The sequence below is a fragment of the Typopeltis vanoorti genome, chromosome 3 (assembly GCF_054136105.1).
Source record: "Typopeltis vanoorti isolate ZY-2024b chromosome 3, IOZ_Tvanoo_1.0, whole genome shotgun sequence".
Classification (NCBI taxonomy): Eukaryota; Metazoa; Arthropoda; class Arachnida; order Uropygi; family Thelyphonidae; genus Typopeltis; species Typopeltis vanoorti.
The window spans coordinates 105,295,648-105,321,087 of NC_143551.1; the positions used below are offsets into that span (position 1 = coordinate 105,295,648).

Here is a 25,440-nt window from a genome sequence, read left to right on the forward strand (position 1 = left end):
GTTACACAAAATATTTAACGATAAATACACAAATAACCTATTTCTCAAACGCAAAATCAACAGAGGAACTATTGAAGACAGATGCCAATTGCCAAGGGAGACTGCCGCAGAATGCACTGTTGTCACTGCGCATGATGCGCTGTGCCTAAATAGAAACCTTTTTTACTTTATGCTCGTTTGTGTCTCATTCGAAAGTATAGTTGAAAATGTTATTTACTCTCTTATGGGATCACAGGCATATCTTCAAACAGACATAACTCGAGCAGATGTAAGTCGAGGGATGACTGTGTATATATATATGAGAAAAGAAAAAAAAATTATACACACACACACGTACATATATATATAATCAGCAGCAGCCATTATCAATTGACTACTAGATGAATGCCTTTCCAAGATTAATGTCTGTCTGTCAATGGCTCTTCTCCGTGTCACTCCTGAAAATTCGTTATCATCAATCCACCATGATTTGCATTGATGACATGAATGTTTTTCCTCTCATCGAATCCAAACCAGTACTTCTGTCTATAGTTGATCATCTTTGAGCAATATGCCCATCCCATTGCCACTTCAGATGTTTTACTCTTCCTATGATGTTAGAGAATTGGTTTCATTTCTTATCCACATATTCCTTTTGTGATCCAGTCTAGTGATACCAAGCATACTTCTTTCCATACTAAATTGTGTTGTTTTTAATTTTTGAATTTCCTTTGCATTTAGTGCCCATGTTTCACAGCCATATGTCAATATAGGAAGAATACATTGATTAAAAACTTTTCTTTCCAGGCAATGTTAATCAGCTTTTAAATATTAACTGTAATTTTCCTAATGCTTTCCACCTAAGCATCATGCTTCTATGATATTTGTTCCATTGATACTCTTTGTCTTAAATATATATAATGATCTACTTATTCAATTTCATCATTGATTTTGATTATTTTTGGCTGGACATAGCTATTGAACATGTGAGTCTCCTTCAGGATAGCTGCTTTTCTAACAATTTAGAGTTCATGGATATAAGTCTGTAATTCATGCACGGTTGAAGCAAAAATAACCATGTCATCTGGAAAGCATAAATGGCTTAAACATCTTCCATTTATCTTCAGACCTTTCCCTTCCCAATCAAAAAAGTTTTAATATTTTTTTCTAGGCATACTGTGAATAGTTTTGGAGATATTGGGTCACCTTCTCTTATACCTATCTGTATTTCCATAATAGAGATGTTTCCATTGAAATGAATTGCTGGTGTTGCATTGCATATTATGATTTGGTGATACTGACATATGGCTCCACTTTCTGGTTGCACAAGTTTTTACTGAATCAAAGGCTTTCTCATGATCAATAAAATCAAGACATAATGGTAGTTAATATTCATTATACCATTCAATAATCTGTTGTACAACTTGAATATAGTCCAATGTGCTAAAGCCACTTAGAAATCCTGCCTGTTCTTTTGGTTGTGCTAGGTCTAGAGTTGCACAAAGCCTATGAGCCAAGACTTTTGTATACACTTTGTAAACCACTGATAGTAGACTGATGGGTCAGTAGTTTGTCAAGTTTTCTACTTCACCTTTTTTTGTGTGTATCAGAATAAGGGTAGCCTTATTGGCATATCATTTTTCTTTAGACATAGGGTGTGATTTGCTCACCTCTTTTAGAAATTCAGTCATAACTCCATCCTCACCTGCAGCTTTTCAATTTTGCAAGCTTTGGATAGTCCACATATCTATTTCTGATAAAATGTGTGACACTTCAGTGATTTTGTAGTTGTCTTCTTCATTTGATTCATCATCCTGATATAATATTGAGTAAAATTATTCATTCTTTTGCTATAGTATACTTATCTCTGGTTATTTATATACCTAGATATATATACCTATCCCATCTTGTAGTTTGACTACAACCATTTGTTTATTGCTGTTCATCAACTTTCATTCCCTTATAGGCAAGTTTTAACCCTATCTAGCTTTCGGAGAATGAGTAGGCAGTTCAATCTCCACTAGTAGATAAATCAGAGATAGCTGGCCCATGACTATCACTAATTATAAGCACCAACCAAGAAGAAACAGGCAAACAAGTGCTGCCATCTCTTGGCACCTAATCCTAATGGGATATGTTACTGTCTGAAATAATGTGGGTTCTATGGTCGATTTTCTTGCATTTACAAGACAAAAAACCCGAGTTTCCATAAAAAACCGCATGCCCATGCCAGAGATCGGCTAACTTGAGAATCAGTCAAAGAAAGGCTTAGAAAAAGTTCCTCCAGTCAGTGACTAGACTAGAACTTAAGTCTATCTTCAGGCAGCCTAGCACCAAGGATGCAAGCACCACTTTCACTGGGCTACACAGACCTTCAATTGTTGTTTGGCTATTTTGATATATAGGTTGAAATAATGCAGAAGATGTATCACCTTATTATTAAATTACTCGATAAAGGTTGTATTCTGTATGGGTAGTGGCCCGTTCCTGCATAGAATTATACACATCCAAAAGATGTGTACTTTTGCATTATGGAATAATAAGGCAATTAAGGTAAGTTATTAGCTTTTTTAGTGGTGAATATACTTAACATGCAAACATTGTTTGCTTACATTTGGACAAAGGATTAAACCAAGAATATAATTTCTTGCCATTTTTAATTTATAGTATAGGCAAGTGAAAAAACTTTCAACATCTACCTCTAATCCAGAATATTTTGGTAATAAGGTGTGACACCTTATGGCTACTTGTATATGGATAATATATGACTTCTGCATTACTTCAACCTTGGTATCTATATATATTTTAAGCCAGTCCTTATAAGGACTATAAGGACCTTGGTATCTCTTCTGGATGGCTCTCTGTGAAGCAAGCTTTCATGAGAGAAAAATCAATAATGTAACTGCAAAATGCCTCAAGGCTGAAATATGTTTAATGGCATTTTACTTTTCATGCAAGTTAAGAAAAACAGTAAACAAAATAAAGAGATGCCATTAAGTAACTTTACCTTACAGTGCTTTACAAACATTCCATACTCCACTACCTTCCGAGAAATTGGTTCTTGTCCTTCTGATAAACCATACCAAGAAACAAGTAAGTTCCAAGCCTCCTGAGGCATCAGTACATAGTCAAGCTCATCAATAAGATGTTCTTTGATCTCTCCACCATTATCTTCTATGAAAGCAAAAAAAAAAAAAAAATATATATATATATAAATTGCAAAATCATTAAAACAAGGTAAAAAAAAAACCTATTTAAATTTCTGGAAAACACTGATATAATACAATAACACTAAATTATGACCACTCGTATCAAGAGTGGAATGCATCAAGTGTAACAAAGTATAAACAAACAAGTAACACCACACACAAACCTAGTATCATTCAGTATGTGGTTGAACAAAATTAGTATTAAAGTTGCTGATGGTAAAAGGTAATGATATCAGAGTTTGAAAAAAGGCATAAACTGTTGGAAAGCAAGTATCAGTATAAAAAAATCAAATAAATGCAATTTACATATTATGCTTGGATTTTCAGTATCATATTTTGATATGAATTGCTGACAAAGGTTGGTCGATTGTTAGAGCCTCTGCTACTAATGGCTCAGTTAAGTTTGAGTGCAGTTAGTAGTTGGAAGGGGACCAATCGTTCGATGCTGTTGGCACACTCTCCCTCGATGAGTCTTTGGACTCCCTGGAGGTGTCAAATAATAATAATATATACTATATATAGTAACTTGTGTGCTAAGTAGTTTTGTTACTTGTTTCTTCATCTTTATTTAGTTAACAAAAAAGAATTCAGATGTGACATCTCCAAAAAATTAATAAAAAAAAAAAAGTGACAAATTATGTGAATGCAAAGTTTAGATTCAGGGAATTTGTTACTATTTTTATTTATTTTTTGGATGGGTCCCCTTAAGATTCATATTAGTAGTAGTAGTAGTAGAGCACAAAGGAGTCAAGAACTTATTGAGGGAGACCATACATCATCAATATCAGCTGTCATACCTTCTCTTAAACTCATTCAGATTAGATGCAATCACTACTCCAGAATTGAAACTGTTCCAGTCACTAATGGTTTCATGAGAGAAAAATCTAGTTCTCACTCCACCCTTTTCTTAACTGCATACAAACTTAATTTTCATGGATGCCCCTTGTCCTCTCACCACCTTGCATTTAATGAAATATTTTATCGACCGGTATTCTATAATGCCCTCTTAAAAGTTTATATACCTCTATTATATCATCCCTCTTTCTCCTGTCTACCAGTGTCAGCAGCGTATGCACTTCCAAATCTATTCTTGTAATTTACATTCCCTAAATCTGACATCTTTGTAACTCTCTTTCCACAGCTTCTTTATTCCATCTGAATCCAGGAGGGAATGTAAGACCTTGTAAAGGGCTAAAACGAGTTCCATATCTTTATATGTCAATGTTTGCTATGTAACCCTTGAACATCAATTCCTGTCCCCCAATAACTCCAAGATCTCTAGCCTCATCATTTACTCCAAACTTAATTCCCACAATATAATATGTTGTTGGATATCTCATCACATCAAAGTGTATAACTTGACACTTACTAACACTGAAGTGACAACCATTATCGTTTGCCCACAATTCTAGTCTATTCAAATCATCCTGTAAATGCTATATATCAGTAGCATCTCCAATTATCTTGCCTATCTTTGCATCATCAGCAAACAATCGAAGATCACCAGTCATGCCCTTTCCAATATCATTAATGTACAAATTAAACAACAATGGTCAAAGGATGACTGATCCCTGGGGCACTCCACTGGTCATTTTAAATCTGGCAGATTCACATTCCCCTATCCTCTATATATCACTTTCTGATACCTGTCCATGCAATACATTAATAAAGAAATTATTACAAAGACAAAATGAAGATATTGAGTGAGATAAGAAATTCAAATTATATTTTTATTCATAAAAATAATTTATAATTTTTGTATAAAAACACAAAAAGCAGTTACTCTTTTAGAGTTAAAAGTTTATCAGGGTCCTAGTTAACATCTTCCCTATCAAAACAAAGCTACCAGCACAAACATTTCATAAAAACAGTCCATTTACTTTTCTTTTATCTCCATTAGGTTGGTTAAAGACTAAAAATAGTTTTAACAAACTCATTTATTCTTTCCAAAGTAATCTCTTTTCACAATGGTGGATCAATCAAACTAAGTACAGTTCATAATGAAACGTGCACGCCACTGAGTTAACAGGCCCATAAAGGTATCCCACACATCTTGAAAGTAGTAATATCTTGTAATATCATAAAGAGCATATGCAGATTTTTGTAATAATCCCTTTAATTATTCTAAACAATGCTAAAATGAATTTAGTTTGTTTTCACTTGGAAATCTACACTGATTTTAAGCAGAAAGAACTAGTACTTTTCTATTAAAATACACTAACAAACAAGCAAAGACTGCAAAAATCAGCATGCAGACCCCGGAGAAAATTGTACTTTATAACATAATCAGTTCCCCCCCTTTTAGTATCTCGTCCTCTTTTCTTTTTAACCCCCTTTTTGAAGGCTTGTATGCTCATTATCCTATTCACATCAACAGCTGTTCTCATTCAGCCATTATTATCAATATTTCATTTTCAGAAATATGTCCACTTCACAGATGCATGCTTCTGCCTAGCAATGCAAAGCAATATGGTGATAAAAATGAAAGTAACACTGTACTCTTTGGTAAACAAGGAAAATACACCTGTTCAATTACTTTAGCCTAGTGTAATTATATCATTAGTTGCTTGTCAACTTTAAAATTGCGAAGTAAAAAATTTGCAGGCAAGTCATTTTAACTTCAGTGACATTTAAGAAATGTCTTAAACAACTGTAGTAGAGTTTCATATTAATTTTAATATAAAACTACAAATGTTTCCTTTTTTTTAATTACAGCAAATGCAAAAAACTGATTTTTTGCTAAATAACTAGCAGATATTTTACAATTGCCAATAAACAAGACTTGAAAAATTTTGTGCTAGCTCACCAGTCAGGTGTCAACTTGGGTCACCTGACAGATCATAGTCATGAGTTCAATCGAATTTAGACACTTGTATTAATACTGTGGCTTATTTTTACCTTGTGTAATCCAGATGTTGACAGAAGTATGTTAACTACTTAGTATTTATCAATCTATTAGACAAGAAAAGCATATTATATTTTATCACTGACACATGACACATATTTATTTATTAATTATGAATGATCATTTTCATAAGTTTTTAAGTTGTAACATTTATAGTATACCTTGAATCACTCTTATGAAAAGTCAAAATTTCTTCTGTACTACTATAAACAGATGCTGATCAACATAAAAACTCTTACTAATATAAAACAAAGAGGTCTACAAACATATTTATAATTAAACTAGTGGGCTTTCTAAATTCTGACTGGCTTTGAAACATAAGCCAATGTTTGAGCCAGTGATGTTACAAGACACAGAAGCAACTGAGAAAATCTTCAAGTTACATTTTTAGAATCAATATATATATATAAAAAAAAAATAATACTTCTGGAAAATAAAATCCATTATTAAAATTAAAACAATTATTAATAGTTGCATTCAAGTTTTAATGTCAACTATAAATAATTCACATTCTGCAATATTCCAACAATAGGTATAAAATAAGCCAACTGCTGCTGTGGGCAATTGGCTTATTTTAAGCTACCGTACAAAATAAATACACTATCTACCAATAATTGTCTGGACACTTTAGCAATTTACAATTCATAACAACAGGCGAATCCTAATATCAGGTATGTATACTTTTGGTTTTTATCACCTCCTGCACCCTTTGAGGGAGGCTTTCCACCAATATGTAGCAGACATCGAGTGGAATTTGTCTACATTCCTCCATCAAAGCAGCACTGAGTTTGGTGATAGATCGAGGCCGTGCTGCTCTGGACCTCAATCATTGCTCCAATTCATCCCACAGGTGTTTGATGGGGTTGAAGTCAGGACTCTGGGCAGTCATTTAACACCCATCTCTTCATACCATTCCATAACAGCTGCAGCTTTGTGACATGGGGCATTATCTTGATAGTAACATGGGTCCATTCCATAAAAACTCCAGTGTAGGCTGCACCTGATTATCCAGAATATCAAGGTACTGAGCTGCCTTGACGGAACCACGGACAACGGCCAGTGGTCCTGCTCTAAACCAGCTGAATGCATCCTACACCATTACTTCTCAAGTCACCAAAGTTTACTGTGAGTACAACACACTGTAGTAACAAGCGTTCACCAGGATGCCTCCACTTCCACACCCTACCATCAGACCGGAAACATGTGAACTTTGATTCATCGCTCCAGAGTACTGTTTTACACTGGTCAATTATCCAGTTCATATGCTCTTTGCACCAGGCCAGATGAAGCTGCCTTGTTGTGTTATGATGTTTGGCTTGTGTGATGCTGCTCTTCTGTGGAAACCAAGTAAATGGAGTACAGTATTAGTGCTCACCATGGTGCTACTGGTGCTCTGGAACTCATCAAGGATGGTATGTGCCAATTGTAGCTGGTTTTAGCATGCCACCCATTTTAACACTGCCCTGTCCCTGTCAGTCATTTTCAGCAGCCACCCTGAGTGTTTTCCAGCACCAGTGATGCCAGAACATCTCCATTTGTTGGCAATGGCACAATATGGACATGCCACCAATGTGGCAGCCAATGATGACACCTCTCTCAAAAGTTGCCAAGTTCACATCGTGTTGCCAAGCCACCTCTACTCAACTGATACAATAAAATACTACTTCATACTATCTGTACACCAGTTTTTATGTTATTAACGAACCTGGAATGTTCCATAACTTCAAATAATAGGATTATTCGGACAATTATTGGTAGATAGTGTATATGTGTGTGTGTTGCAAATAGCTCGTTACTTTGTGTTATGCCTATGCACATTTGAAGTTTTTTTTATGATGCCTACTTATCCTATCCTCTTATTAATTGTATTCCATTACAACAAAATCAGTAATAATCAACAAAACCATTGCATAAAGTAAATAAAAACATTTTTAAATAAGTTCAAATAAAAGCTCTGCCTTGACACACACAGGATAGAAAAAGACCCAAAGGAAGATCAAGATCTAGGTGGACTGATTCAGTAAGAAATGCCCTGGAAGAGTGAGTTATTAGATATGAAATATCAGGGTACTGACAAGTAATTTGGTAATTTGAAGGAAAATTATTGCTGATAAGAGATTGGTAATAATGTAAACTTAATCATGTAGTACTGTCATAGTTGCCGGCACATCCCCCCCCCCACCTTGAGAGTACATATCAGGAGACTGATGATAATTTTGGTTGATTGGTCAACATCTTATAACGGGAAGACACTGCCATATAGACTATGATTTTATGAGGGTAAATAAAGCCACATCCCCACAATTTTCAACAGATGAGCAGGTCAAGAGAGAACAATCAGATATCGGTGGAACAGAGATAATACAGCTGGAAGAAAAATTACAAAATTACTATCATCAAGCTCTTAATATGTATGCTCAAGAAATATACAGGATAATGTTAGTATCATTTGATTAAGTGATTATTACTAATTATTACTAATCTCAGATCAACAATCTCTTTTATCAGTACTCCATCACTGTCAAGTCTCATATTCCTGTCTTCTAAGACAGATCAATCCACTTAAATCTTAGTCTTCCTCTAGATCTTTTTCCTGGCATCTTGGCATTAGATACATGCTTTTATGAACCTTTCATCCCCAATTCAGTTTAAATGACCTTAAAATTAGCTCTGCTCACATATTCTTGTCATAAAATTATTGCACTTTTTGCTGTTTCTTTCTCTCTCTCTCTTTTTTTTTAATGGGAATAAGGATTACTTCGCACCAGTCGTTCGGCCAGATAATAAACTTATATATTATCTATAATCAAATATATTATAATTACTGACTTCCTACCAAAAATTTTCCTCCATATTAATTCAGTATTTGTTAGGATTCCAATACTGTTGTATCTTATAGTTCAGTCTGCTAGAGTATTTCAGCCATGTGAAAGAATGCTAAGAATGTTTACTTCCTTCTAAAGATCTTCAGTTTTAATATGATGCTGCCACACACATTTGTTCACTTCTCTCATTTTTCTGAAAAAAAACTACACCGACTCTCTCAGATCCACAAGTTAAAATAGGTTTGAACACCATATTGTATGTGACTAGTGTTGTTACTCATTTCTCTCTTATTCCATAAGAATTTATTCAACCAGTTCACCAGCCTTGCTTATTCCATTGCCTATTTCCATATTTGTTATGCATAATTTGAAACTGTATAATAGAACTACTGGCAATTGTTTGAATTGAGATTCCATCTTCAACAGCCAATCTAGATACATTTTCACTTAATTTTTTTGTTTTAAAAAGTTTTAAACTTGATCAGCATTATCTCTTTTTGAGCTACTTGAAGATTTTTGTATGTTAATCAATATTCTTTTGAAATGTGATTCATGGATACATTCTTAACACCTCAACAGTCCACTAGTGTTTGATCCTTACATGAAAAAATCTGCTTTGGACAATAACTGCACTGAGCTGCTTCCTCATTTTTATATTTTTAAAATGTTTCCAAACTTTGTGTTGATGTGCTTTTATTTTGAAGCTAAAGTAAAAATATTAAAATTATAAAATTAAGAAAAATTAAAATTATAAGTAATTTATATCTCGCCAAAAAATTATCAAACATGATCCAAATTTAAAAGTAAAAATGAAAAAAAAAAAAAAATTCCCTATACATTTGTGCATTAAAGTCCATTGGCTATTGATGGTGAGCTTTTGTTTTTAACTAAAAACCATCTGATATCGAGAATAGGTAGTTCTGTGAATGAACTGACTTGGAGTGGCTGTTTTGTTGCACTTGATTTATAGTCATATTACTCATACAATGATATTATTGTATTTTATTTAAAATAAACACAAATGACATTGCATTTAGTGCAGTCATTAAACAGTTTCATTAATTTGTAATTAAATTTTGACCATCATCTATAATCTACATGACACAATACACATGTTACTAAAACTAAAAATTATAAAAAAAATAATTTCAATGCTTTTCTGTTTCATAAATTTATGAAATGTCTCGAGTCTAGAGCTGTTTTCTTCCCCAGGACTCATGACAAAAAGCATTGAAAAAATTTCCCAGGAATTGTCAAGATAAACCATATTCAACAAGAATAGTGTCAATAAAACTTCTTAATTCTTGAATTCTCTCATCATCATCAAATTCCTGATATATACCCAGTTCTCAATTCACAGGATATGATAGTACTACATGAAAAATTACATCATTACTAACTTCCTATCTACAATTTTCCTCCAAATCAGTCTGTTACTTGTCAAGACTCCAACATTATCAGATCTTATATTTCTATTGTCTAAGGCACTTTGTACTGTATCAATCCACTTATATCTTGGTCTTCCTCTAGGTCGTTTTGCTGCCAACCTGGCAGAGAACACTTGTTTTGCTAATCTTTCCTCTCCCATTCTGTTTAAGTGACCATACCACCTGAGATTAGCTCTGCTAATGCATTCCTGGATGTTGACAATGTCAAGTTCTTTCCCAATATCCACGTTTTTAATATGATATTGCCATTGATGCCATCTGTTCGTGCCCCTAATCTTTCTCAAAACTCTCATATCTGCTGTCGCTAGTCTTTGGTCCAGTGTTTTACTTCTGACCCAACTCTCAAATCCATAAGTTAAAATTGGCATGAATACCGTTTTGTATACAGCTAATTTAGTATTTTGGCTAATTTCTCTCTTGTTCCATATAAATTTATTCAGTTGACTCCCTACTATACCTTAGTTGATTCTGCTGTCTATTTCTATATTTAATTTACCATCTTCACTAAAAATCGTGCCTAAGTAGCTGAAATGGACTTGTTCTATAGGTTCTCCATTCAAAATTCTCTCTCTCTCTCTATGTGAATTTGTGCTTATCTTTATACTGAAACAAAACACTATAGTAATGATAACTAGTCTATGTTCTAAAAAGAAATCCAGCAGGAACTTACCATTATTATTACCATGTCCTTTTTATTATCATAGCCCATACCCAAAAATTGTGGGTATTCACAACTCCGTTCAGATGAAAGTGAGCCTCAACTCCCCCACAAAAATCATCCATGGCCATGCAGTGCCCAACTCCACTCAAGCAAGTGAATGTCAGTAGACTTTTCAAAGTCCTTTGGGTGCAACTCATGTGTCAGGGTATCTTAAATGGGTAGAAATGTTGAATCTTCTGTATAACTTTCCAGAGAGTTGTGTGAGGTCCTCTCAACCAAGTTCAGGAACTTGGTTGAGAGGACCTGATAACATGAAGAGGAAAAATTACTCATTCTGAAAAGAAAGTTGGTTCAGCAACATAGCTTCTCAACACTATGGATCCACATATGGACATCAACTCTCAAGTGTTGAATCTTGAATGAAAGGTTTAAATTGTCATAAAACATTTCATTCGGGATTTAACTAGGATACAAATAAATTTTCCTAAAGAAGTACTTGTATATAGGTATAAATGAAATTGTAAATAACGTATTAGTCCTTTGTTTTGTAAATTCCTCTGTTTTGCTATATTGTTAACTGTCCTATTTATAACCGAAAGGAATCGGATTTTTGTAAGAATTATATTAGAACAGGAAAGGTTAGATCAAAGTTCATATTGAAATAATCAGCTTAAAGACATAACCCAAGGCAGTCGCGAGGTGCATGCGAGACATCCACGTGGAGAAAATAGTACCGAGTGTAAGGGGCTTAGGTGCCGAGCGGAATCAGTGACGTAGGGGAGAGCAGAAGCGTGGAGGTATAAAAGCTTAGCGCTGCTGGCTCGGGCTCCCTTTTGTTCTTCATCTCCCTTTGACTTTCGGTACTGGTAGAAGTGGCACAAGCGGTTGGGAAGGACGATGGTCAGCAGCGGTCCAGTCCAGGCATATCTACAGTACACCTAGACAGTCAGCAAGAACCAAAGCTTCATGCCGAATCACGAGGACCTGTCCAGGCAGAGCAGTCTCTCCCACATCGGCTAGAGGGTGATTTATGAACGTAGTCACTAGAGGGTCATATCCGAAGACAACAAGCTGTAGAATGAGGTAACAAGCCACGTGCTCACAAAGGACTCATCAGGAGAAGATACCAGCATGAACCAGATGATTGGTAATGTAAAATCTTTCTAGTTCCATTGTATTCTGAACTAAGCATAAGTACAGAAAAGTGCTGATATATTATGTGATTATGTGATAGGACTTGATAATTAGTAACAAGACTCTAGTACTTAACCTATCAATAAATTACTGTAACTCTAAAAGTGCATAGTAGTAGAGTTTGACATTGAATTGTTCAGGTATGCCATTGTCTGTTAGCCTTAGATGAACGAGATATTCGCTAGTTTAATTGTGTTACATGAGTAAAAGCAGGACAACTTAAATTTGATGTTGTCTCATATTGTGATGTATTGATTGTAGTTCTATTTTGTCCAGTTAATAATTGTTACGTGCAAGTGCAATTCAGTTTAGTTAAGTGAACCTTTGATTAATGTATATCGAGCTAAAGAATGAATAAACAAATAAACATTCATGTTTTCTTTACCTTATAAATTTGCCTGATCTCTAAAATCAATGCATCACTCACTAAAATCAGAACCTGTATGAATTCAAACATGGGGGGATTGGCCACGACTGCATATAGAATAAGTTTGTTAAGGATTTGTAATTGGGATTGCTGTATGCTAGATTCTAGAATCATAAAATAGTCTGTGTATTAACTCCATGACAAGGAGATTTCTCATGTATAGGAAATAAGATGGTGCAGCATTATCAAGCAAATTTTTCTTAATTCTGAAAGGGAGTTAATTCCGGACTTTGCATTCAAAGAGGCTTGACTCTAGCCCGAGACAGACTCTTTGTCTGCTGAGCTTTGCACCCACAACCAACCGAAGGGATAGGATTTAGCTAAAGCAGATTACAGTAGCAGAGGAATCAAGGATAGATAAAATACTGTGTTTGTAGGTACTTTAACTATTTTCGAACGGAGTTGAGTAAGGATAAGGGAGAAGATTTCTAGCATACCATGAAACACTAAAAAGTAAGGAAACAAACAATAATAGTTAAAACTAACACAAGCAAACAATGACTATACTTGGGAGTGGAATGGTAAGGCTGCCCTGGTACCACAGCAAGCTTCAAGTCCCATTCCCAGACTGTGGGGAAGGAGAATTACTACAAAACACTTGACTCTTCGAGGCAAACCTACTGGACAAACTGATCCCTTTCTGGACATCCATAAGTCACACCATACAGCAAACACAGAGACAAGTGTTGGATCCCAGCAATGGTGATCTACAGGAGAATGTAAAAGATTCAAGAGAAGTAGAGCAAAGAATACAAGAAGAAAAGGGCCAGTACTATAATTGGAAGATTCCTTCCACCGTGACTGAGTGCCTCACATAGATGGGGTTAAAGTTAAACAGTGTGGGAGAGGAAATGTTAGTAAAAGAGGTGTTTGCTAACCTTTTCAAGAAAAAGATCAAGAAGAAGACCATGATCTAGGTACATTGATGTCAAAAGTTATGCTTTAGTGGACCAAAATGTAATATCTGATAATACTGGAGCCCTGGTGAATAACAGATTAATTTGGTATTAAAATCACTGACATGAAGCCAGCAGTGGTGTAACCATGCAATAACACTATGCAACTTGAAAGTACATATCAGGAATTAATAATAATGATATAAGAAAGTAAAGAAAATCACAATACCTTTAAAAAGGGGTGAATTGTCAATAGGACCAGGATGTGCTGCATGCTCACCAATACTACATGTGTCCCAACTGTCATATCCAACATATTTCTTCCACTGTTTAAACCATTTATTATCAACTAAGTACCTAAGGAAAAGTAGAAAGCTTTGTATTTATTAACATCTTAATAAAGTATTCACAGATATGTTCTATTTAGATTTTTGATAAAATATTAACTATTCAGTGTCATATGATATAATAACATGTAAATGTATGTCACTGAATAGTTAATATTTTATCAAAAATCCTAAATAGAACACAAATACAGCAATAAGCCTTCAAAGGTTGTCTTGCTATGTCATATCTGTTAGTCATACACAGTACTAATGTGCTAGTCACATTACTTCAACTTCTTAAAAAGTTTGTATCCATCTATAGCATGGATAATGTTTTTTGGTATACACAATACCAGAAGAAACAGAATAAATAATTAATTTTGGTTACTAATACCTGGATATATAAAAAGTTTGTATCCATCTATAGCATGGATAATGTTTTTTGGTATACACAATACCAGAAGAAACAGAATAAATAACTAATTTTGGTTACTAATACCTGGATATATATAAGATTTTTTATGAATTCGTACCCCAACCCACTACCCATACACGGTACTAATGCACTATAGGTTGATCTCTAGTGTATGGGCTCAACATAAAAAAGCACCTAAGCCTATCATCATTATGTAGCATGGATTCCTTTTACTAAAGATTTATTACTCTGCAGATCAAGTCACAACTATTGTATATATCTGTTTACATAAATGGAACATTCTGAAAGTGGTACTCAGCAAGTACCACTGTGAAGAGAGAAATTAATAATTCTATGCAAAATAACAAGCAATAACTAATTTAAAATGTCAAATTATCAATGCCCTTCATATTAACGCAATGTTGACCGTGTATGTGTGTGATAGCTCATTTCATATAACGTTATTTTGGCCTGAAAAATTAAATTTAGTATTTTAAAAAGTTCACAAGTCCTGATGCTTAAAGTTAAGATATCACTCCTACTGAGATGTCGTTATGTCTCCCTTTTTTTTTCTAGCAGATCCTCAAAGAAACAATAAGTTTCCTATTAGCAAAGAACAGTAAACAACTTTTCATTGGCAAAGATTACAATAATAATAATAATAATAAAAAAAAAAAGGTTCCAAAGGATTTGGGATGCTCTGATCAGGAGGCTGTACTCCTCAATATTTTGGCTACATATCAATAGCCATTCTCGAGCATTACTGGGAAAGGAAATAAAGGCCAATGCATACTATCATTCTGCTGAGGTATCTTCTTATCCCAGACTGCAAAATGGTGGTGATGTGCTAACTGTCCTCCTATCAATTGCATCCAGTAAAAGGAATATTTGGCTCACAACCACTCTGAACAATTGAAATAAAAAGCCAAACAGGCTTCACTTCGGCAATGCAAAATTATTCAAATTAAGTGGATATTGTATCCTACGTTATTTCTTAGCCGAATAAGAAACTCTAAGATAGGAAATCAAGAGTTTCATGCCAAATATAGAAACTATATAAAGTTTCGACGAGTCCAAGCATAAGCCAACACCTGGTAGTACATGCTGGGGCAACTCCTAGTAAAGGTGGATTAAGCTCCGATCACTGCCCAGAGTATTTTCCCATAATGTATATCCACCATTACTACGAGTTGCCCCGGCATGTACTACCAGGTGTTGGCTTATGCTTGGACTTGCCGAAACTTTATATAGTTTCTATATTCAGCATGAAACTCTTAGATTTCCTATCTTAGAGTTTCTTATTCAGCTAAGAAATAATGTGGGATACAATATCCACTTAATTTGAATAACTCTGAACTTTTCTTAGAGGAATTTATTTAATATATCACACTTTCAACTTCTTCTACTGGATCCTGTGGCATGCACTGACTATGTGGTTTGGGAAATGAGTTCTTAAACTCTAAATATCTGATATATCTTTGTGTACGTGCACTAAACATTCTATATAACCATACCTTACTCCTACAGGTTTAAATGCTATGGTCAAACAGAATACTCTGACCACAGTACTGAACTCCTCTGGTGGTTCACCTAGAAAGGATAATGGCTCTAACTTGTCTTCAGCTGATGGCAGAATGGCTGATAGCTTAAAAGCATATCTGAAGGTACAAATTAATACCCAATTCTGTCTTTAAATTCCATCGTTACCCATTCAGCATATATCTTTCAGCTCATTCCAAAAATGGAAAAGTTAGCCATTCCACTACTGTCCAAATGTGTTCATTTCATCTCAGTTATCCAAAAAATTATGAACAATAAACTTCTTCACAATCCAGATCTCATTTTCCCCTCCCCTGATAAAAAAAAAATAAAATAAATGTTATTTTTAAATGATTGCAAATACTAAAATTCAATAATTCATTACCATTACTGTTTAAGCATATTTACCCAAATAAAATTTTGGAATGGTTTATTGCCAACTCTAGTATATCTCCTGCTATTAATGTACAGTCATATTATAGCATTTATTTAGTTGATTTTTGGTTCCTCATAAAATTATTCAGAATTTTTTTGTCCACCTTCTTCAGGGGCATAAAAAGTAAGGAAGGTTAAAGATAACAGAAATGAACAAAAAATGATTAGTTCCTATATGGTAATTCCATGATCAGCTATATATTGGATGAGCAACCAGTGCAAAGATTTATAACATTACTGAAGCACTAAGTAAGCAAGAATATCCACTCTGGTGTGTGTGTGAGAGAGAGAGAGAAGAATATCTGCTTGTTAGGGATGACTTCAGAAAATGCAGGACTAGTTCTGTCAAGAAAGAAAGGTGTTAACTTTGGAAATAGCAGAAGGTCCAAGATTCAACTTTCAGTCAGGTGATTGGTTATGTGTATATCTAATGCCAGAACAATCAAGAATAAAGACAAGGAGTTCTCATCATTGGTAGATATACTGAAACCAAACATTATAAGCATTAGTAAGAGCCTACGTAAGCTCAGATGGTATAGAGGAAGCCCTTTGGTCAGAAAGATCTGGGTCCAATTCCTGTCCATGACGTGAGGAACCTTTATCTGGTCTCTTATGGCTAAAGGTGAGTTAGTGAGTCTCATATGGAGGTAGAGGATCTTTTCACCTAGAAACTGGATTTTTGTCTCTCAGATTAGGCAAACTGGTCCTGTGAACACAAACACAAACTTATAGTCATAAAATATAGATATTAAATTCCTCATTAGGAGGGGTCAACCAATCTGTCCCCCAAAGGGAACCCATATGAATAAATAAGCATTAGTAAGACCTGACTAACAGGCAAGGATACATTTCTTCATCAGTCATTTTCTGTCCACTGCTGGATGAAGGCCTCCACCTTACTTTTTATGACCCTCCATTCAGTCCTATCTTGAGTTTTTCTGTACCACTGAGTTCCAACCATCTCTTTAATCTCATCCTCCCACTGTCTCTTTGGTCTTCATGTAGCTCTCTTTACATCTCTAGGACACAATTCTGATATCAACTTTGTCAATTTTTGAGTGCTACTTCTTGCAATATGTCCTATCCATTGCCATTTGCTCTTTTAATTGCTGCTATAATGTCAGGAATTGCACTTTCTATCTAGAATAGTAATACCAAGCAATGAACTTTCCATTTTCCTCTGGGTAATCCACAACTTGTTAGTCAATTTTTTAATCAAAGTCCATGTTTCACTTCAATATATCATGACCAGAAGTTATACAACTTTGAATATTTTTCTTTTAAGGCAAATTGGGAAGTTTTCATGGCATTTTCCAAAAGCTATCCAACCAAATTGAATTCTACCTATAATTTTACATATATAATTCTGCATATAATTTCTTCACAGCCTCTCTCTACTGAAACACAGGAGATTACTATATCAAATTTCTGAAGTATATTTTTGCAGGAATAGAATGTGATAAGTTGAGTTTTATTCAGGGAAGAGATGGACGATAAGAAGGCTGGAGGAGTAATACTAATGATTGCAGGAGAATCAAATCCACAGTAGGAATTTCCAATGATGGTACTGTCAGTAATATAGAAAAAAAAATGGGTTTGATGCTGTTTGTTACGGAGGTTACTAGGACAAAATATACATTGAGTCATAGAGACCATGATCATCTGAGGACTACAAAGTGCATAGATAAATGCATATAGATAAATCTTATGTTTCCCATACTTGAAATCATCCATAATGATAGTCATCCTTATATACATAAGATTTATCTATGCACTTTGTAGTCCTCAGATGATCATGGTCTCTATGATCATCTGAGGGCTGAAGGGTGAGCAGAGAAAGTACGTGCAAAATTAGGAAAAATGAATATATATAGATTTACTCAGGGATAACTATCCTAAGCAACATGTGATGGGAGGGACTCACAGTACAAGAACATTGGATCTATTAACAGCAACTGATAATTTGTCCTTAATTGAGTAACCATTATGCCTCCAATCCGTGAGTGATCATGCAGTCGACTTGGGAGATGTAAGAACTTTGACTAAGAAAGAGAATATGCTGAACTAAAATGCAAGTACTTATAATAAACCGAGATGGCAAATTGAGGTAGCATCATCATTAGAAATTGCATGCCACAGGAATCAACAGTGCTTGCAAAATATTTGGTGAAAGGGTCCCTAAGATGGAGCCGTATTTAACTACATGAAAGTTAAATGGATGAACAATACTTTGAAACAAGTGCTGAAAAACAAAAGAGCATATTGTGAATTTGTTATCATAAGATGAAAGATGAGACTCTACGATACTATAAAGAGGAGGCTAGGAGAATGACAGCCAATGATAAAGACAAAATCAGACTGTGAAAAGAAGTCAGCTGAACAAACTAAAGGAAATCCATGGAAGAATAACCTCAGTGAATGCAGATGGTAAAAAAGTGTCACCCATACACAAGAAACAGAAGATATTAAGTGATCACTTTAGTAAAGGATATATTTCACACAAACCCATTAGCTCTCTGGATGCCAGGAGTGAACTGCATGAAAGATTAGAAGTAGATAAGTTAAAAGTATTAAAGCTATGTGAGAGAGCACCACTCACAAGCAGTAGTTAAGCTTGAATGGGATACTAGCATGGGTGCAAAAGGAATGTGCAAAATAGCAATGCCTCTAGGCATGGCTGTTCAAGCAGAGTCTCAGCACAGGCAAGATTCCTAATGAATGGAAAGAGAGCAAGGGACACCAGGATCCTCTATAAAAGATAGCACGGATTTGTTAAAGGTAGGTCTTGCTTTAGCAATCTGTTCATGTTCTATAAGAGTGAGAACAGAGATGGATAAAGGACAGATATACCATGATACTTCTAGATTTTACCAAGGCATCATTTCACAGAATTCCAAGTTTGTATAACAAGAGTTGTTATACAAACTTGAAAGAATAGGTTTGTAAAATAAACTTGCGATATGAAAGGGAGAGTGGCTCAAGTATCAGAAAGTGATCTTATGGTGATGAGTCTGTGAGGAGGAGGGTGAGCAGTGTATCAGGGTTCTGCACCTAGGCCATTGTTAGGATGTATATTAATAATACTGGAGAGAATCTTAAGTATGATATTCAGTTAGTTGCTGATGAGGCTACATTAGTGAAGTCATAAAGAATGCACAATGTAGAATCATTGCAAAGTGAATTGAAGATATAGTTATGTGCAAATGATAATGAATGTTGACAAGTGGAAAGTCACATTTTGGATGAAGAACATTATAGGCAGAGTATTATATTAATGGGAATTTGTTGGAAGCAGTCAGTAAAGTTAGAGATGTGGGGGGGGGGGGCTATTGTGGACTGTTAAGGTAGTGACTTACTGAAAAGTCACTAAGTTAAAAGTTTTGCTTAAATAATAGCAAAAGACTTGTAATTTGTAGTCTCCTCCTATTCAAAGAAGAACATTAGTATTAAGATTTAAAGGAAAAACACAAATGGGAAAGAATAAATACAGGCATACCAAACCAAGGTCATATGACACGTTAGGTTCCAGACACTGTTGTACAGTGAATCGCTGCCTCCCCCCCCCATCACCACCATTTATAGATGCATGTAATGATTTAATAAATTTTAAGCAGTCATGTGTGTAAATGATGTAAATAAAGCATTTAATTATGCCAGATACAGAAATGAAAAAGTTATTCTGAATAGCTTGGCTTAAGGGAACATGCCAACCAGTTTGGTCATCAATCGACGCCATTAAATTTTCCCATTTTGGCAATAAGACTGTCATGTTTACGGATAACTGTACAATTAACTAGTGTAGCACTTTTCATTTCACTAAGAACTTTATCTTTGTTTTTAACAACTGCAAAAACAGTAGTGCAAGTAAGTTTAGCCTGCAACCTTTCTCAGTGTTCAATACACTATCGTTACTAAATTTAATACATTTATTCTTAGAATGTAATAGAGGTTTATGCATCTTCCTTTCAATGGAAGTAACAGTGTCCTTACTTTGAATTTTATCTGTTCCATTAATATCAAAATAAAGTAACAGCTATAAACAGTTTATAATTCACAGTGAAACACCAAAATACGGAGAGAGATGTAGTGCACAACAATGTAAACAAACAGTTCACGAAAAATGCACATAAGTCCATTTATATAGCTAAAACCCCACCATAGAAGCAACAGCTTCATATAAATGAGTATACTGGTCATAATTGAAAAACATCATTAAGCAAATCTGTTATTAACCCATATATTCAGGACATATGAAAAGATAACCAGTGTTTATTAAATATAAAATCCATATCACATTCAAACCTTCCTTAGAGCAGTCACATCATAATAATAAACCGAACACCAAATTAGCAACCACTGCCATTTTACCTCTGTACAAACTTCATCATCACATCCAGAACTGTATGAACAGCCCTGTACTTGGACCTGGCTTACCATGAACTAACAGGAAGATCTGATGACATCCGCAGAAAAGTAAGGTTGGTCGATTGGTAGAGCCTCTGCTACTAATGGTTCATGCAAAAAGTTAAGCAAGTTTGAGCATGGTTAGTAGTTGGAACGGATCAATCGTTCGATGCTGTTGGCACACTCTCCCTTGATGAGTCTTTTGACTCCCTAGAGGCGTCAAATAATAATATATTCACCACCATCATTATGATAAGTTAGGGCTGACAGACTGTGCTTCAGACACCATCCCCTTCACACAGGATTAGACCGAGGAAAAAAAGAAAAAAAAAAAAAAAAAAATATATATATATATATATATATATAGTACACAGAAGTCATAAGTCAAACTGTTTTTGGAATCAACAGTAGCACTGAAACATTCCCCAAGTCTCAACTATGGCAGTATCAATGTGAAAAAATCAGGGAGACTGTAATTTCAAGATCAACTTAATTATAAACCCTTCTTTATCCAATAAAAGATAGTGCCAAATTAGGACTTTAGTTTGTTAATTTTTAAACCTTTTCCACTATTAACTAATGATTGCTGTTTGGATACTATTGAAGATTATTAATTATTATTATTATTTGTCACCTCCAGGGAGTTCAGACTCATCGATGGAGGGCATCTACTCTACAACTCTGTCTCCGCCACTCACAACTCCACCAACTGACCTCAGCTACACTAACACCATCTATCGCTGATCACCACCACTGGTATTGTTTGCCCACCGATTAGAGATCCTTCGACACTTCTGCGCATGTCAGAAAAAGGAGACTCCATTAAGTTAATAGGGTAATCAGACTGTATTGTGGGATGAGTTGTTTATTATTACAGGTAGGAAAATTAACTTCTCTTTTATGATTATTGTAGTTAACTATGTTGCTTATAACAGTTGGAAAATTTTACTTATAAAGCACGTGATTTCGCATGTTGGCGATCAATTTGTACGTCCTTCATTTCTTTCTCCCCTTCAGCATGAATCAACTATTCTTGGCAAGACACCAAGCAGAGACCTACAAACGGTGGGCGAACTATATTTCCACGGACAATCACAAACAGCCCACAGCGGGATTCGAATCCGCGGCCTTTTGGCTGGGGAGCGGATACGCTAACCACTCGGCCAGCCCGGCTGGCAGATGCTGGGTATAAAACCAGAAAAATATTAGCAATTAAATATCTTATTTATTTTCTTATTTCTTTTGTGTTGTGAATTAAACTGCAAAAATCCAACTTGTGCAAAACATGTTCATATAATGTCCAGTTCTGGAAGAAAAAAATTATCTGAGTCCTCCAGGGAGTCAAGGATTCATCATCAAGGGAGGCTGAATTACCCAACCTAGCTATCATACCTTCCCTTAAATTCATTTACACTAGATGCACTCACTACCCTGAAGGGCAAATTATTCCACTCACTCACTGCTCTCTGGGAGAAAAACCTAGCTCTTACCCCTTTCTTGACTGAGAACAACCTAAACTTCCATGGATGTCCCCGTGCCCCATCTTCCATATAACAAAAAATTTCATTTGAAATGCTATAATACCCATTCAAAAGTATATAGCCCTCTATCATATCACCCCCTCTTTCTCCTGTTAATCAAAAACTGCAATCCATATACTCGCAGTCTGTCCTCATAATGCAGATATAATCTTTGTAACTCTTCTTTGCACACTTTCCACAACTTCTTTATCAGATTTCTCTTCTCAAGCTGACTTTCACCTGTAATACTGTCCACACATTTGCAATGGTATGCCTAAAATCTCTATAAGATTGATGTTATCCAGAAGAGAACTTAATGATTAATTTCTTGGATGCCAAGCCTCCTTGTCCTAATCTCTCTTGCTCTGAATTTAAAGCACTGAAATCACTGAAGAATAATAATAATTTAATTATTAAGAAAGCTGACAAAGAAAGGCTGTCGTTATTCAGGAGAGAAAAGAATACGAGAGAAAAATATCTCTATTACTCCAAGACTACTCAACTTACGGGCCCCTCACATCGGATCCTACCAGCAGTCAATTAAAAAGACTTAATTCTCTTATAGATAATGCACCTACATGGAATGAGGATCAAAAGGAAAAAAACTTAAAATTCTTTGGTCGTCCACCTAGATTGTATGGTCTTCCAAAAGTTCATAAACCAGGTATTCCCTTAAGACCAGTTGTAGACTGTATAGATTGTCCCACGTATAAATTTCAAAATTTTTTTTATCAAACTTACTCACTTCAACTAGAAGAATTGCTACTTATATAAAAAATACTTTGGATTTCAAAAATAAAATTTCAGATCTTCATTTGAACACTTTGGATAATATGATTACTTTAGATGTTGTTTCATTATTTACTAATGTTCCTTTATCTGACGGCACTGAAATACTACAACAAGAATTTCCTTTACACATTGTTAGAATATTTGATTTTGTAATACATTCTGGTTATTTTTCCTTTAAAAACAAGTTATATCAACAAATCAAAGAAACAGCAATGGGCAATCTTATTTCTCCTGCTATCACCAACTTCTTTATGGAGCACTTTGAACAACGTATTTTTGACATTTCACCTAGACCTACCCATTGGTTCAGATATGTAGATGACATTTTTGCTATCTGGAATGGTTCTTCTTATGAATTACAACAGTTTCTAAATTAAATGCACTTCGTCCAAGGATCCAGTTCATCCTACAGGAAGAAGTAAATAAGCAGTTAGCCTTTTTAGATCTTTTAATTCTTCACCAACCATATGGTAACCTATATTTCTCAGTTTTTAAGAAGACTCATACAGGTCATTATATCCATGCTGAATCTCATCACCATCCCAGTCAAAAGGCTAGAACTACTAAAACACTGGTTCATTGAGTCCACTCCTTATGTTCTTCAGATGAGCTATTACAGAAAGAATTGCAACATATTATTTCCACTTTTTTATCCAATAGTTATAAGAATTCTTTCATTAAAAGAGCTTGGAGCAGTTTTGGTATCTCTACCTCTTCAAATACAGAAGAAATAACTCGTATTCCTATCCCTTATGTGCAAGGCATTAGTGAACGCATAGCAAAGTTTTAAAACCACTAGATATTTCTGTTGCCTTTCGCCATCAGAAAAATCTCCACCTTTCTCACTTCTCCAAAGGACAAGCTTCCACATCTCAATCATCCAGGTGTCTGCCAGATTACTTGCTTCTGTGGGTTATCGTATTTCGGACAAACAGGAAGATTTGCTTTAATTTGGCTAGAAGAACACAAGTCTTATATTCAATATCTTGAACCTGAACAGTCTGGATTTGCAGAGCATGCTATCCACATTAGACATGGAGTTCATTGGAACAAGACCAGAGTCCTTCACAAAAGTTGGCTCCTCATGGAACAGCTTTATAAAGAAACATATGGAACTACTTCACTGTAACTTAAACAGATCTGATGGTCTACATCTATCCCCTTTGTGAGAGATAGGAAAGATTAGATGATTTAAAAAAATACTAACTTTTTTTAATTGTGTGCATGTATATATATTATTTAATTATTTATTTTTTTATTTTTTTTTTAAGTTAGGAAATTTGATGACGTTTTTAGTTATCTTGCATTAGCTACTTAGGTGGTGCCTTTTGGAATTATCAGTTACAACCTTGTACTGAAGATGCTGTGACACTCAGATGAAAATTATACTAATAAATAATATTTTATGAGAGTTAATTCCAATATTATAATTTATTTAAATATCCCTACTCACGGTATTTCCTTATTAAAACACTTATCCAGAAGAGGTCAATCTGATTACAGATTGGGATTTAAAAATTGAAATGTAAGTGGACATAAGAATAAAATTAAGATTCACTTCAATTACCTCTCTCTATAGGTATTTTCATTAAAAATGTTCTGCTGAACTGGCTTATTATTCCTCCACTTCCTTCTTCTTTTAAGACTGCAAAACATGAGCATTTGGCATTTGTGGTAAGCATCCATTTAATATCCTTTCTTCCACTTTCAATCTGCTCTTTCAACTTATGTTCTTTAGAACAATCTCCTTCAGTCTACTTTCCTGAAAACGACAGCCTTCAGATGCTCAAGAAATACACTATATGTTAATTATATATAGTTATAATTTACATAGAAATACATTTATATATAAGACTGTAAAAACATGAGCATCTGGCATTTGTGGTCAGCATCCATTTACTATCCCTTTCTACTTCTTTCAATCCACTCTTTCAACATATGTTGAAAGAGTGGATTGAGAGTGCATTTTGAGTTTGATGTCAAAATAAGTGAACAAATAATAATAATAATAAATAAATCAAATGGCGTTTTTTAGGAATATGAAGTATACTATATCCAACTTATGTGCTGAAAGAAGCTCCAGCTACTCCCTGAAATAAAAGGTGTGTTAGATGACGTATTTATTTATATCCAATTCACGAGAAATATTCATCTTCTAATCTATAATATGCACTTATTCAAACAACTATTATGAATAAAAAAAAAAGAACAAATACAACTTCGTATTTGTTCTTTTTATATAATATGCATTTAAAAATGGCAATCGTTATTTAAAGGAATGCTTATAGAAAAGTTTGTAAATATCAATCCCACATAGGATGGTAGAATCTGCAGCCAGCACATTGTCCTAGATGAACGCTGTTTGATTAAGGCAATGAAATAAAGAAATAAATTCATTTTCAAGCACATATATCGCAATTCTAGCAAATGTCACGTTCTTGGTTCCGTAGTCCTCCAACAACTTC

At 34.7% G+C, this 25,440-nt stretch overlaps 1 protein-coding gene across 2 annotated transcripts in view; it reads right to left on the reverse strand.

Moving 5' to 3' along the window:
* LOC150108440 (ubiquitin carboxyl-terminal hydrolase 15-like) overlaps positions 1-25,440 on the reverse strand; it is a 337,668-nt gene that overhangs the window by 311,562 nt on the left and 666 nt on the right. For both annotated transcript variants that reach the window (XM_090390782.1, XM_090390781.1), the window contains exons 2-3: positions 13,774-13,901; positions 2,987-3,153 (exon numbers count right to left, since the gene is read on the reverse strand). In XM_090390782.1, the coding sequence (XP_090246908.1) occupies positions 2,987-3,153; positions 13,774-13,901 (295 nt within the window). The remainder of the gene's footprint in view (positions 1-2,986; positions 3,154-13,773; positions 13,902-25,440) is intronic.